This window comes from Cervus elaphus, chromosome 4 (assembly GCF_910594005.1).
Source record: "Cervus elaphus chromosome 4, mCerEla1.1, whole genome shotgun sequence".
In the NCBI taxonomy this organism is placed as follows: Eukaryota; Metazoa; Chordata; class Mammalia; order Artiodactyla; family Cervidae; genus Cervus; species Cervus elaphus.
Window position 1 is genome coordinate 39933409 of NC_057818.1, and position 15177 is coordinate 39948585.

At 46.5% G+C, this 15177-nt stretch overlaps 1 protein-coding gene across 2 annotated transcripts; it reads right to left on the minus strand.

The window, feature by feature from the left end:
* Nucleotides 1-1101: 1101 nt before the first annotated feature.
* On the minus strand, nt 1102-14520 carry MARVELD3 (MARVEL domain containing 3). 2 transcript variants are annotated; one of them, XM_043899005.1, is made up of 3 exons: nt 14041-14520; nt 11390-11517; nt 1102-2731 (listed from the first exon to the last, which is right to left on the minus strand). In XM_043899005.1, exons 1-3 carry the CDS (start codon nt 14424-14426, stop codon nt 2094-2096), a joined length of 1152 nt encoding a protein of 383 aa, XP_043754940.1. In that variant the 5' UTR covers nt 14427-14520; the 3' UTR covers nt 1102-2093. The 2 variants fall into 2 exon arrangements, with proteins under 2 accessions (XP_043754940.1, XP_043754941.1); XM_043899006.1 differs by lacking the exon at nt 1102-2731 and adding an exon at nt 4683-6189.
* Between the last annotated feature and the right edge of the window lie 657 nt (nt 14521-15177).

The window sequence follows — 15177 nt, forward strand, 5'->3', positions numbered from 1 at the left end:
TTAAATGGAAATGAGTCTCATCAGCTGTGAGTTAAAATGAGATGATGCCAACAAATATTTCCTTAGCTCAGCACTGGACCTGGCACTGAGCAGTTGTGACAAGGAAACACCGACCGCTGGGTGAGCCACTTAGCCTTCCTGAGCCTTCGTCTCATATGTGAAACATAAGAAACCTTGACCAACTGATCCGACAAGTGGTAGTAAGGCAAGTTTGGCTAAGGCATTTTGAATGTGATGGAGTGTTACTGTAGTGATGAGAGGAGCCGAATCGGAGCAGTGCTGTATAGCTGGGTCTGGGCACCACATGGGGGTCACAGAGGCGGAAGTCCTCATTTTCCCAAGCCCCTGACCCAGACATGGCAAAGATCTACTTAGGACACACTTCAGTTTGGAAGTTTTGGCGGGTTGGGGGGCGGGGGTGGTGTTTAGGGTAGGAAATGGGTCGTTCGATTTTTGCTGCTGTTAAACCTGTCTTGCCACTCAGTGAAAACTGTCTTGGGCTAAGGTGGTGGAGGGGAAGCTTTGTTCTGTGGCATAGGTGTTTGTATTTTAAGGTCACAACGTGGACTTCTAGTTGATTGTTCTTCTCCAAGCTTTATTTTTGTAAAAGTATCATCTAGATTCCACAACCGCCAACCCCCCCCCCCCCCCCCCCCGCCTTTCTGTACAAGATTTAGTTTTGATCCTTTGCCTGGGATAGGTTTTATAAGAATTAAGAGTAGGAAGGATTTAAGAGGTGAGAGGAAAGACAGTATATTCCAGGGAGAAGAGCTAGCAAACCTGCAGGAGTAAAAATGTCCAACCCATGTCAGAGGAGATGATGTTGACAGTTGTTTTCATTGTCATTTTGGCATACGTTGAAACAGGCTTATGTTGGCTGATTTCTTACTAACTGTATATAGACAGTCTGAGATTTATGTCAAAATTTCTGTTTTTAGAAATGTACTAAAAATTCAGTTTGAATTTATTTAATCTCATGAAAGTAAGTTTTGAAAAAAGATGGCAACTAGAAAATATATAATAATATTTCTAGTTGCATCCCACATGAACTGAATATCTGAGACTAGTTGTAATGTATAAGAACAGCTATAAAATTTTAGATTAAAATTATAAAAAGAACTTTATTTTCGAGATTCTGTGTTAATGAACTGTTATATTATGGAAACAATTCAGGATCATGAAGAATTTATAATTAACCTTTGAAGGCCTAATCTGTAGGGCACTGGAAGGGATGCAGAAATAAAGATGCCTCCAATATACCTGAATATTCCCAGAAAATCATCTGCTTTATCTTTGCATTCAGCTGAATAACATGTTTTAAGAGGTTTATGAATTATTTCTCACTGTTTGGAGGCCTCGTATTTTAGGAAATGATAAAATCTTCCAGGAAAGTGAATTCCAATCAAATAACTTTAAAAAGAAACTAACCTGGAAAGCTGGTAAAAACCATCTTCTCTGAACCCTAACGCAGGAATCCTGAGGAGGACCATGCATGCTAAAAGCACTTGCCTTCGGGTATCAGGGATCCAGCCCCCGATCTCTAATGGAGGAATGCTTCTTGGGGTCATGGCACACTATCGTATTTAGTGGGCAGGAGAGTTTTCTTCTAGGAGAGAGTCAGAATGGAATTACTCCTTTGAAATCTAACCACACAAAGGCTTTAAAATCACTTCCCTGGGATCATATACAGGGGGAAATGGCATGTTTTTCTTAATGACTTTAGTTCAGACAGGCAAGATATTTCTACTGCCTGCTACTGCCTGACGTGTTATTTTCATCTTTCAGAATTCCTCTGGCTATTATTTAAGCTATTATTATCACCTTACCATTTGGCAAGAGAGCCAAACCATAAGCATATATGCAGACTTCCCAATGTTGCTCTTAGTAGCAAAGGTGGAGGTATTTTATGCACGCTCTCAGCCAACAAAGACACAGATAGAAAAATGAGATGATCATCTAACTTTGTATTGGTTCCAGAGGGAGCATTTATGAAATCAAGTATGTGAAAACCACATATGTGTAAAGTGCGATTATAATGGACCCATCTTTTTGAGAGAATCAAGGTGGGTTGAAACTTTAGGTTCCAGTGGATCTCAGAGTACTCCAGACCACACGTATTCTGGTGCATCATTGTAATTTCTCTGCTGTTCCTGGCTGTCCTTGTACTGCTTCTGTTCTCGGTAGCTCCGCAGGGCCAGCACCACGCTGGCACCATACATCACCACCAGAAGACAAGCAAAGGTGGCAGCCGCTCCATCAGTGCCTGCCAGCTGGCAGTTCATCCAGGTGAGACCCTTGCGGGCATAGACCCTCTCTCTTGTCCTGCAAGTGTCTGTGGTATTGATCTGCAAGGCTGCGTGGAGGTAAATGCCGATGCCCACGCAGTAGCCCACTGCCGCCAGGAGGCTGAAGGTGGCCTCCAGGAGGAGCCACTTCCCTGGCAGTTTGTGTAGACTTTTGGCTCCTTGGAGTAAAACACCCAAGGTGAGGACACCGAGCCCCAGAGAAACAGCCACGCCGCCGTATATCAGGGGTGCCCGGAGGATTGTGTACTGCTGGTCCAGCTGCCGAACCTGCTCCAGCTCGGTGCCCTCAAATGGTGAGTAATAGTTGTTCCCAAAGCCGCCGCCACTGGCAAAGCTGGCGCTGAATCCGGCCAGGACAAAGTAGGAGGCCACGATACACATGAGAACCATCCCATTCAGTATCACCTCCACTATCTGTATCACACCTAGGAGGAGAGAGATGGGGGATTTAACACTGATCACTCACCCAGGAAAGCTCCCTAGGTCAGACAAGAGAAATAACATGCAAATAAAAATAGTCAAGGCTGAATTTCACCGCCCCCTTCCCCTGCTAGTGTCATAGGGAGCACACCACACACACTGCTCTGCATCGTGCTTTTTTCATTGACTCTTCCTACAGATGTTCTCAGATCAGCTCCGACAGGGTCCCCACGCCCTGTGACGTGGCCTCCAACCCCACCTGTGGGTGGACCAGTCTACTCAGCCAGGATCCTAATGCTGGATACCCAGCCTGTTACCTGGGGGATTCTTACAAGTTTAAGGAACCCCCAAATGCCATGAGGCAGGAGACACCAGGAGGTGAATGGAGATAAATGTCATCTTGTCCAGAGTCACCCTTCACCCTTTATTTCTCCCTGAAGGGGACCTCAGCCTCTCAGGAGGCATATTCCTGGGAGAAGGTCTCCTGTGGTTCCCTCAGGTGTCAGGGATGAGAACAAAGAGGAAAGCATAAGAACTTAGAGCGGGAGCACAGGCTCACTCCCCCGCTCTTTGCTGCCTTGTGACCATGCCCAAGTCATTGGCTCTAAGCCTCAGATACCTCATCTGACAAATAAATGAAGGTAATGCCTTCTTTTGTCTGTCTTATCCCACAGGGCTGGGGTGAGGCCCAGATGAAAGCAAGTATGTGAAAATACCTGGAAAATCATAAAATGTTATGCAACTGGATGGTGATGCTACCTAGTAACATTTATAAAATGAAAGAGGATTAGTAAGAGATTTAGGAAATGGGACAAGTTTACGAAAAGCATGAATCCCCAGAAATCAGAAAAACTCTCTAGTACACAAAGGAGTAACACAATGTTTATAAACTGAGCAGCTAAAGACCAGTGTGTCTAAAGTACTTAGGCAACAGCTACTGGGCTTGCTGATTGCATCTCCTGCTGGGCCCACACAAATTCCAAGGAGGTCCACAGGACAGAAGTAGCAATAATTAAGGACTCTGAGATTGAGAAGCTACATTCCTCTAATTTAAATCTGAAAATAACATCAGACCAGAACTGCATACTCCTATCCCAGGCACCATAAACTACTGGCTACTCTCTCCCTACAGCGAATTGACCGAGAGATCATTCTAATTCACGGGGAGTAGCTACCTCCCCTAACCATACCTTTCTCTGCCTTGGTTTCCCTTCTGCATGCAATTAACCTCTCACCCTCTGAAGGGAAGCAGGAATGCTGTGCTGATACGAGATGGGGGCAGCCTGAACCTCTCCTTCTGGGACAGATTCTGCCAGAACAGCAGAGTCATAATACACGGAGCACATATCTGCCAGCCTGGAATGGAACACATCTAGATCTTGTCAACCACTCCATTGACTGCAACAAGCAAGAGGAATTAACGGTCTGTTGCCGGGTCCAATGATGAAGAAATATGGCCACTGGGTATTACTCAGAGCACCAGCCAGACCTACCTGGCTTTGCTGAAAACAATGAACAGGTTCAAGTATTTCCAAGCATGCGGTTAATGCAGGAAGATACACAGACATCAGGAGAAAAGAAAAGAGTGGCCTACTAGGAGCCTGGTGGGCTACAGTCCATGGAGTAGCCATGAGTTGGACAGGATTTAGCAACTAAACCACAGCTACCACTAGAGCTAGCAGTTAGGGATAAGCTGTAGAGGAAAATGAAAACTGAAGCAAATAGATTTTTGTTGTAAAATAACATCTTTTTTGGGTGAGGCTGCTTTTGTGGCTAATCAAATTAAAACTCCTCTGTTAATACTTTCTTATATATTCTTCAAGAAGTTTTCTAATCATATCCAAGTAAATATATGTATTTCCTCTTGTAAACCCAAATGGAACTCACCTTTTAAATGTGCCAAGTAAGGAAATAATATTATAAATGTAAAGAGAACCATCACCTCCAAATCAAAAATTTTTCTTTGGATTTTTATTGGTGTTACATAAAGCAAAGAACATATTCACTTGTACCAAGAATGTATTATAATGGGCCATAAGTCCTAATTTAACATGCATTAAGAACCCACGAGGTTGTCTGGCCAAAAGTAGCATTCTTCTGCTGGGAAAGATTTTACATTCTTTGATTCTGGATGGATCCTGAATTCTGGTTGTTGAGTTGAATCTGTCGTACAATGGTACATTTACAAGAGGTACAAAAAACGTATTGAGCTTTCAAGGCCATTGTAAGGGGGCTTGTTAGAAAACCTCTTTTGCAACCCAGTGAAATAATCTGATTCCTCTTTCCTCAACCCACGTCTCCTCCAACTTAAATCTCACAGAAGTGGTCTCCCCAGCATCCCCACCCGCCCTCACCCAAAGCATTAAGGAAGTGAAGAACCTAGAGTTCAGTGAGGAAAAAATGTGAGGCTAATCTGCTTGAGACAGCTGTGTTTAGAGGACTTAAGGCTGAAATGTTTTTTCATGTCTATGTGGCTTTTCATGCACACTGAGGATAAGGTTCTTCAAGTACCCTTGGTTATCTCCCTTTATTCAATCAAGAATGCATTTTGCCAAAGCACATGCCTTTTCCTTGTGGCTCCTGGGCTCTGGTTTTGGTGTGTTTTTATTGTTTTATTTTCATTTTGTTTTTTAAAGTCATTTTGGTCAGTCCCTCACCAACAGAGGGCTCCAGAACCAGGGTTTATTACATCTGGTGGTGCTGTTCCAAGTACCCTGGAATTCGGCCCAGCAAACCAAAGCTGGACTGTTTACCTCCTGAGGGCTGGCAAATTCTACAACAAAGCATTCCACGAAAGACGGTAGTTCACAGTAACTTCCATCACTCAAGTTTGGTGGAATGTTTTAAAAGGCCTAAAACTCCAACATTTTTGCAGGCTTCTCCTTCAGCTTCCTGACCTTTTGGTAACCCCTGATGGCCAGCACGGCCCCCACTGCAAAGACCCCAATGCCCAGGGCAGCAAAGATTCCAGCACCAATGTCTCCCCCATGGAAACTGCAGCTGAAGCCACTGTATCCTTTGCTCTGGTACAGGGCCTCCCTCTCCTTGCACACGGGAGAGGCGTAGGCAGCCGAGAGGTTGTGGAAATAGAAGTACAAGGCCGGAATGTATGCCCCGGCAATGAGCACGTGCAGCACACCTTCAATCACCAGCAATGGGGGGCAGTGCCACGGCACCCGCAGAACGCCCAGGGTGAGGAGTAGGCAGCAGAAGGCCATGAAGGCTCCGCTGCAGGCCATCACCACAGTGACCGTGGGCAGCTTTAGCTGGTAGAACTGAATGTCCAACTGCTGCGCTTTCTCCCCATCAGCACCACTGAAACCACTGTAAGCCCCTCCATACTGGTAGTAGTAAACGCCCCCCAGGCTGGTGATGCCCGTGTAGCCCCCCGTGGAATTGTAAGACACAGAGCTGCAGGCCAGGATCAGCAAGTTCAGGAGAACCTCCAGCATTTGGCAGCAGGCTGCAAAAGAAGGGCGTGTTACCATTTTGAGAGATGCTGTTTCACACTTGAAGACTTCCACCTAAAGGCTTATCTTCCCCGTGGCAGCTCATGCCACAGCCAACTCTTTCTTCTTGCCCTGGGAAGGCCTGAGCAGCCAAAGCTGCAGGATTAGCACTAGATGGCAGCAGGGAAGCATGGCCTCCAGAAATGATGTCAGAGATACTTTGGACTGAAAAGGATAACTCTAAAAACAGCAGAGCAGCCGGTCCAGGTGGCTGCAGGATGACGAGGGACGAAGTCAGGCCAGGGAGCAGGAAGAAAGGTGTTGTTTATGGAAGGCAAGAAGATTCTTTGCCCTAGCCCTGCCCTGTCACAAAGACTGAAACAATAGTTGCGTCCTCTTTAGATGCTTTGTGGCTATCTTCAGTTTGCTTCCCTTGTGGCTCAGCTGGTAAAGAATCCACCTGCAATGCAGCAGATCTCGGTTTGATTCCTGGGTTAGGAAGATCCACTGGAGAAGGGATAGGCTACCCACTCCAGTATTTTTGGGCTTCCCTTGTGCTTAGCTGGTAAAGAATACACTTGCAATGCGGGAGACCTGGGTATTCGATCCCTGGGTTGGGAAGATCCCCTGGAGAAGGCAAAGGCTACCCACTCTAGTATTCTGGCCTGGAGAATTCCACGGACTGTATAGTCCATAAGGTTGCAAAGAGTTGGACACAACTGAGCAACTTTCATTTTCTTTCAGTTTGGAAGAGGAAACTTCTCCAAGTTTGAAAAAGATTGTAACATAGTGCTTAAAAATTATAATGAAGTCAGAAAAAAGCATGGAAGTTATCCATCAAAATATTAATCATGGTTCACAAGTACCAGAGATAGGAAAGATTAAGTTAATTAATTACTGAATTAAATATAATTAAACAGTAAAACATAATTTACTGTTCTTAGACTTTAACTCAAGAAGTAGTGGCTCAGATGGTAAAGAATCTGCCTGCAATTCAGGAGACCTGGGTTTGATCCCTGAGTTGGGAAGATCCCCTGGAGGAGGACATGGCAACCCACTCCAGTATTCTTGCCTGGAGAATCCCATGGACAGAGGAGCCTGGTGGGCTACAGTCCATGGCATCGCAAAGAGTCAGACACGACTGAGCCACTAGCACTTTCACTTTCACAGAGCAAATCTGGGCTGTGATACTTTCCCAGAGCTGGATTTTTTCAGGATCCTTGGCTGCATTATCCTGGACAATCAAAGAGCCCCAGCTTTCTACCAAAGCTGGCTGCTTTCCTTAAAGTCAGTTTTATTGTGATATGCCTTATCCACAACAAAATGACCTGCATTAAGCACACAGCTTGGTAAGAGTATGACAAATGTGAATGCAAAGATACAAAATACAAAAGAGTATTACAAATGTGATTATGTAATCATAATCAAGATATAGACTGTTTTCATCCTCCCAGAAAGTTCTCTAAAACCCTTTGGGGTCAACCGCTCGCCCTCCTCCTCAGGCCACCATCGATCTGCTCTCTGCCATTAGAAACTAGGTTTGTCTTTCTCGCATTTCATGCAGATGGAATCACACAGTTATGTGCTCTTTTGTGTATGGCTTCTTCTTCTCTTCATAATACAAAGCTGGGAGTTGTATGTGCTGGCACGGTTCTAGTGGGTCAGCTGACTGTAGGATCAGGCTGTTGCATCTCCCTGGCTTTTACAGAACCAGATTTTGGGCCTGGGTCCAGTTGGTCTAGGGTTTCCCTGGTGGCTCAGTGGTAAAGAATCTGCCTGCGAATGCAGGAGACACGAGTTCAATCCCTGGAAGTTGGGAAGATTCCCTGGAGAAGGACATGGCGACCCACTCCAATATTCTTGCCTGGAAAATCCCATGGACAGAGGAGCCTGCCGGCCTATAGTCCATGGGGTCCCAAAGAGTCAGCTAAACAGCAACCACCAGGTGGTCTAAGCATGAAGGTGTGTTACACTTGCACGTTCGCTAATTGAAACCAACCTCTCTCAAGTATTATGTTTACACTCTGCCATTCCCCCTCCAAAATGTAAATGGCATTACTGTTTTATTTAATCATAAAAGTAACACACACTGATAGTAAAAAAAAAAAAAGAGAAGAAAATCTAGATGAAACAAACATATAATATAAAAATGATCTAAAGTCCAGTCAATAAAACTGGAGAAGCCACTGTTACCATTTTTTTTTCTTTTGGACTTTTCTGCTACATGTGCATAATTTTTGCTGTTTATTTGTTTTTAAGTAAGAACAGGGTTCTCTTCTCTCTAATATTATATAACCCATTTTTTCACTTAATATGGTGTGAACAGTTTTTCTACCATAGCAAATATAAATCTATTTATATTTTTAAAGGATTATAGGATGCCACAATGAATTTAAATAATTTCAATGTAAAGGATATTTAGGCTTTTCCCAGTGTTTTGCTATATGGGAGCAGATATATGCTATGTATTTCCTAGTAGAGTTTGGAAAGGACAGAGCCTCCACAAACTCCTTATTCCTGTTGTAGCTTTAAATAGAACCAGAAAACAATCACCAGGGATGGGGGAGATGTCTGGTAGCACATTTTTAAAAATAAAAGCCCAGAGTGTCTCTAGGTTTTACTCGCCCCTTAAAGGATCTGGTTCACTGAGTCAGCACCTCTCTCTTCAGAAGCAGTTATGCATTTCAGGTCATTCATTCCTCTGATTCTGGCTGAATATTTCAGACCTGTTAATGAGTTAACACCCTTAAAGTCAGCCATGGTTTGAAATCTTGACATAGGCTCAGTCCCATAAGCACTGGGTAAGGATACTGAGAATGCAAGGGTACTGGGGTATTGAGAATGCAAGTTAAGGGGCAAAATCTCCACAATTGTCCCCCTGAACCTTTTCAGCATGGTCACAAGTCAATGCCATAGGCAGTGAGAAGCCATCTCAGAACTAAACCTCTAGGCTCTGAATGACAGATACCACCACTGACTATAGAGATTATAATGTATGGAGAGAGAAACTAAATTTTTAAGGATGGTTTGCAAGTAAGGCTGCAAGGTAAATGCAAACATTACTTTTTAAAAAACCACACACACTTTCCTTGTTACACTGGCCTAATTCTCCTCTTATGATCTTTTCCATTATGATTTGAGCAACAAAGGTCTAAAGGAAGAGGAAAAGGACAAAAAGGGAAAGGAGAAGCTGCCCCAAATGCAAATCAGAGGGAGCCAGGAGAAGAGCAGGCGATGTATCTCCTTCCCAGGGAACCTGTAACTCCTCACCATCCCTCCAAATAATAAACCCATAGCACAACCTATACACACACAGGATTCCTAGTGATCTCATATAAACATGTAACATTTGTACTTGCTTATTAGCTGATCTTTATCCTCAGCCTTTAAAGATTTTGGTAGCTGAGGAGTCTTGCCCAAAACCGTGGATTCAGGGCTTATCTCTTTTTGTCAGTGTTCCACTGAATTTCCTAAGGGTGATTCAGCCCAAACTGCAGGGTCTCCTTAAGAAGTCAGAGCCATAGCTGCCTCCCCTCTTTGCCCGTTTGCTGGAGGAGGAGGACGTGATTTCACCGACAAGGAAAAGAAGTCACAGAAGATCTAAGACAAGGCTGAAATTCTTCAGGTGACCTTTACACAGGTGTGCCTTTCCTGCTGAGACAAGTTCCTGGTGTTCAATGACTGCTGCTCTCAAAACAATACAACACTGTTTCTATACGGGTCCCTGTGTGTCCAGAGATCTTTATGAGCCCTCATTTGTTAGCTTCTGACTGCTGAGCCATCCTTTCACTATCTTGACTCAGAAAACCAACCTCTAGGCCCAAAGCCAAATAACTGGAAGCAATCAAAGCTAAATCAGGGGCCTCAAGCTCGGCCCTCTCCTCTCTCGTGGTAAATCAATCACCGAAGAAGAATACCTCTAGAGAAAAACCTGTTAAACAGCCTCTGGCTTGTTCCTACTGTTTATATCTCATCAAGAAAAGAAGGTCAAGCACATAAACCATATCAGGCCTTAGCGTTAGCTCTAAGTTTCAATTCTAGCTCTTCCACTTCACAGCTGTGTGACTTTGTATAACTTACTGTACCTCTCTGAGCCTCAGGAGTTGTTGAGATAATTAAAAGCAATGGGGTGTGCCACCATACGTAAACTAGAGTGAGGATTCTTGTACCCAGATTACCTAGAGCTCTTCAGTAAGAGTTCTACGTAATCCTATAACAACATATTTCACTGTAATCATTCTAAGGGACACTTTCAGGTATAAATTTCATGATTTCTCCCCCGCTGGTTGAGAAGTTTTCCCCTCTTAGTCATAGGCAGCTGAGGTAAGTTTCTCACCAAATCATGTGAGCCATAAGGACTCACCCTGACAAACCTGATTTTCTTCATTGTTGGCAAGGCCAGGCCTGGTGCTAGGATGGGAACTCTGGAAAACCACATTTGGAGCTGACACATAATATTATTTAAAATCACAGTTCTTCAAACTGTGGATCCTAAGAAGTATTTTTTTTTAATATTTAATTTTATTTTACCTTTATTTATTTGACTGTGCCGGGTCTTAGTTGCGGCACGCAGGACCTTCAATCTTTGTTGCAGCATGCAAACTCTTAGTTGCAGCATATGGGATCTAGTTTCCTGACCAGGGTTCGAACCCAGGTCCCTTGTACTGGGATTAGAAGTCTTAGCCAGTGGACCACCAGGGAAGCCCCTTAAGTGTGGCTTTTTGTTTTTAATGACACAGAACAGGACAGAAGTTGGTTCATGATGTGTGTGTATTTCTTACTGTGGGCTTCAGTCAACAACATTTAAAAGCCATGATGGCATGCTTGGGCATCAGATCTCCTGTCCTGTGGCATGAGCTCAACCTGTCTGCCATCTCCAGGTCATCTTCCCTCTCTAGTTCTGACCACCTTGCCTGATGAGCCCCACTCTGACACCTGATAGCTCAGAGCTGGCTCTGCCTGGAGGTCCATCTGCAGCCTGAACACTGCAGGCATAGCTGCCTCACCACCCCTAGGCATGTCCGAGAAGAAACATGGGAAACCTGGCCACCTATTTTTTGTTTTTTTAGAAAATGTGATCCTCATGTGGGTATGAAAACAAAAATGCTAGGAAACCAAAAGGGAAGCCTGCTTGAATTTTTACCCCACCAGCTTGGACCCCTCCCAGGACCACCAGCAAAGGTAAGTAAATGGTCTGCCTTCAAAATGGCTCACCTCTCCCAGTGCACAGGTATCTGCACTTGTGGCATTCCAGGAGCCCTTCAGCCTCTGACTGGTAATATACCGCTTCCTGTAGTCCAGGCCGGGGGTTCGAGGGTGGGTATCTCCCTGAAGTGGGTTCACTATAACCAAACACATACATGGCCATTAGCAGGCTTCAAATTCAATAGCTTGTTCAGTATTAGAATTCTGAACACCTCATGCTGGGCCCAGAGGTTAAAGAATGCACAGAACAAAAAATCTGCCACAGTTTTCATACTCCAGAGAATTTTTTGGCTTAGTGGCTTCACAGGGTGTTCAAACACTTGGCCCAATTCCACTAAGTACGTCACTTATCCTAGTAATTCTGAGCCCTACCTCTCATGCTGGCTTGTTGGCCTGCTGGGGAAGCGGGGAGGGTGGCTATTGAACAGGTAGCTGGGAACCACTTGGGGGAGCTTTTCAGTTCATTGAGGATGGGCTCTCTTCAAAACTAGTTTGCATTCACAAGACTGATGTCCAGACTGGCATTCTCTTCCTTCCCTTGTTACTTTGGAAACAGGTGAATCAGCAGTAATTTTCTAGGCTCTGGTGGTACAGACAACTTTGGACATCATTGCTCTCCCTCTTCTTCTGACAGCCCTGGCATATTCTATTCTGCTCCTTCTCCTCATGCCCCACTCCCAACCTTCCCCATCACTTTATCCAGCATACCCTGGGCTTTTGTACAAGATTCTGTGGTGAATGGTGCGGGCTGCATTCTACTACCTGGGTTCCAGGGATTCTTATAGAACACAGATCTCATCATGTACCTTTTGGGTTAAAAATCCATAAAGTCCAAACTTTAAGCACAGTGCAGGAGGGCCCTTGTTCATCACTCTCCACTCACAATCTCACTTTTACAGACCCAGCCATAGTGAACTGCCCCTCTCCCTGCCCCAACAGATGATCTGCATTCCCATGCCTCTAGGTCACCATGAGAGACAGCCTGGAGCTTCTTCTCCAGAACTCAGCTTTGAGTCTGTCTCCTCCGGCAAACATTCCAGAGCCCAATCAGGGCCCCAACTCAGTTCTCTCTGAATCGGTTTCCCCTGGAGCAGCATATTTCAAATGTGCTGCAAATTGGCCTGTTTACTTATCAGTGTTCTATGGACATCCAGAGTAGACCTCTGTAGTCCCTGACCCTGCCTCCCATCCATTAAATACATGCTTGTTATGTGGAGGAGAGTCAAATAAATGACTTTTGATTTTAAACCACCAACTATCTGTGAACGAAAGAAGCAAAAGTATTCCCTTCACTAGCTTTGGGGCTAGTAGGGGTAGTGGTGGTTGTGGTGGTCAGGGAGCCCAGGACACCATTTTAAAAGGAAATCTAAAAAAGAAGTTGTGGCTTCTCCTAGGTCAGGCAGTTACAACGCAGTGTGGCTTTAGGTAGGGGAACAATGGCCAGTGCCTGTGACTGTAACTGGGCACTCCCTTTGTTACACCTTGGCTAGTTAGTTCTAGATAATTTAACATAAACTCAGGATAGTAGCTTTCCCGCTTTGTGGACACAACAGGGAGAGAGACTGGGCTAAAGCCTCCAAGTCCCATAGCAGACAGGAGTCTGGACTCCTCCTAGTAATGAGGGCAAAAGCCAGAAGATAATCATCACTCTAGTACCTGCCTGTCTCCTGGCATCTAATCTGGGCATTCAGTAATTCTTGTGGAGTTAGATAGAACATGCAATGGGAAAAGGACCACTTCCCTAGAGAAAGAGTGGGACCTGGGAATACTGCCTCTCCTTCCTTCCTTCCATCCTTACCCTCTCTCCCAGCTCACCAAGTCTTCTAAAACATGATGATGCTGTCACTCCACAGGCCTTGTGGGAACTCAGTTCTAAAGATAGGGATGGCAAAATGTGTTCATTCAGGAGGGTGAGGTCTGAGCCAACCATGGGATTTGAATGAAGCTGACCAGAAGGACCTCACTGACAAAGATGGGGGAAATCTCTGCCCTTCTGTGCAGAGTTTTAGGTTCATTCAGTTCTTTGGCTAAAAGTCTAGCTTCTCCCAGCTGTCTGGTTTTGAAATGCATATAGCCCTGGAAGGGGTTACACATTAATGTATTAACTTTTCACTGGGCTGACTTTATTAGGCCTGGACCTCCGGGGAACGGGACTTCGGGGAGGGCTGGTTTTGGAAAACAGGACAAGGGTCTGAAGCCTCAAGGGGGCAGTCCTGTGACCACATGGGTGTGGGTATGTGTGCTGGGGAGGGGGTGGGGAGGTTGTATTCAGGGAGGAGCCTCAGATTCACCCCACCCACTCAATCTCCTTCCTACTCCTTCCCCTTCTGGTCCTGCAGTCCTTTCGTCTTCTCTACCTGGAACCCCGGCCCTGTCACTTTCAACGGGGAGTGGCGGGGAGGAGTGGAGAGGGGTAGTGGGTCTCTGCTTTGTTAACCGGGTTCAGGTCAAGAAGTGTGTGTGCGGGGGAGGGGAGAGCATGTGGTGGTGGGCACTGTAAGGTCTTCCTTCCCTCCTTAGGTCACCTCTAAAAGCTCAAAAGGGAAGAATGGCACTTTCTCTAAACCCGCTTCCTAGGACAAGTAGTCGGGACCCCAGGCGGGCCTCAGCCCCAGGCTTCCTCAGGGCCGAGATCGAGGGCCCCCGCCGCCCCACCTCACCTTTCTGGTCCTCGGCGTCCGAGGCCCTCCTTCCGCAGGGGCGGCGGCTCCGGGGTTTCCCTCGTCGCGGGCCAGGGGGGCGGGGCCGCGTCCCAGGTCGGTCGCCGGGGTCCGTCCCGCGTCCGACTCTGACGGGAGTTTTCCCAAACTCTTTGTTCGCCGCCGCGATGGTCCCCGGCCCTGGGCCTGTCCTGGCGAGGTTCCCGGTTCCTCTCCCTGTCCCGGTCCCCGTCCCTCCGCCCGCCCCCGTTTCTCTCCCTATGCCGGTCCCCGGCTCTGTCCCGCTGTCTCTCGGGGTGGCGGTCTCGTTCCGGGCGGGGATGCCGGTCTGGGTCCCGTTCTCTCGGCCGGGCCCGGGACTCGCGAGTCCCCGACGTCTGTTCCATGGCTCGGTTTCGCGTCCCCGCCCCGGAACGACCCGAGGGCAACAATCCACAAGTTTCGACGGCAGGTGGCCAAGCCTGGGGGCGGGACGCTCACCTGCGCGCACGCGCACTAATCCCGCTGCGGCCCAGGAGAGCATTCACCTGAGGACCCGCGCCGTCAGGGGGAGCAGGTGAGCGCGGCCCGGGGTCTGGGCGCGCGTGAGCCCAGATTGGGTGCGAGCCTAGAGCGTCGTGCAGCCTTACACACTGAGGACGCGACTACCGCCTACCCACCGTACCTCGTCAGCCCTGAGGTATCTGCACCGTGACCCCTCAAGATGGCGGCCAGGGGGACTGTGCTCAACTTAGCACCTTGGGTTTGCTTTCCCAGAGTGTTCCCATCTGCTTTCTCCCTCAGCCACTCAGCCAGCCACCCAGCGGTTGTCCTCTTCCTCCCTCTTCCGCTGTCCTTACAACTGTGCTGTAGGGGACTTGAGGCCAGTTCAACCATTTATGAGTCCAGGACTTATAAAGTTTTTTTTTTTCAATGATGACCCACACAGAATTGACAACTTTTTTGTCAAATCAGGGTATTTTAAAACATAAAATTGCTGTCTGTTAATGAATTATTGTTCAACAAATATGTGTGAGCATCTGGCTTAGTGGGCTTGAGAGATCCAGCGGTGAACTCTCCTCGTACGGCACTTCCACTTCACTGTGTAAGGAGAACAGGCAATCAGAAGAGAAGACAAACTTGGACGGAGCAGGTTTC

What these genes read in the sequence shown, in the direction of transcription:
- MARVELD3 (XM_043899005.1), bottom strand. Translation starts at nt 14,426, where the DNA reads ATGGAACAGACGTCGGGGACTCGCGAGTCCCGGGCCCGGCCGAGAGAA. An exon ending in GGACGCCGAGGACCAGAAAG is followed by an intron (nt 11,518 to 14,040) that starts GTGAGGTGGGGC and finishes GTTTGGTTATAG; the next exon opens with TGAACCCACTTCAGGGAGAT. An exon ending in ATACCTGTGCACTGGGAGAG is followed by an intron (nt 2,732 to 11,389) that starts GTGAGCCATTTT and finishes CTCTCCTCCTAG; the next exon opens with GTGTGATACAGATAGTGGAG.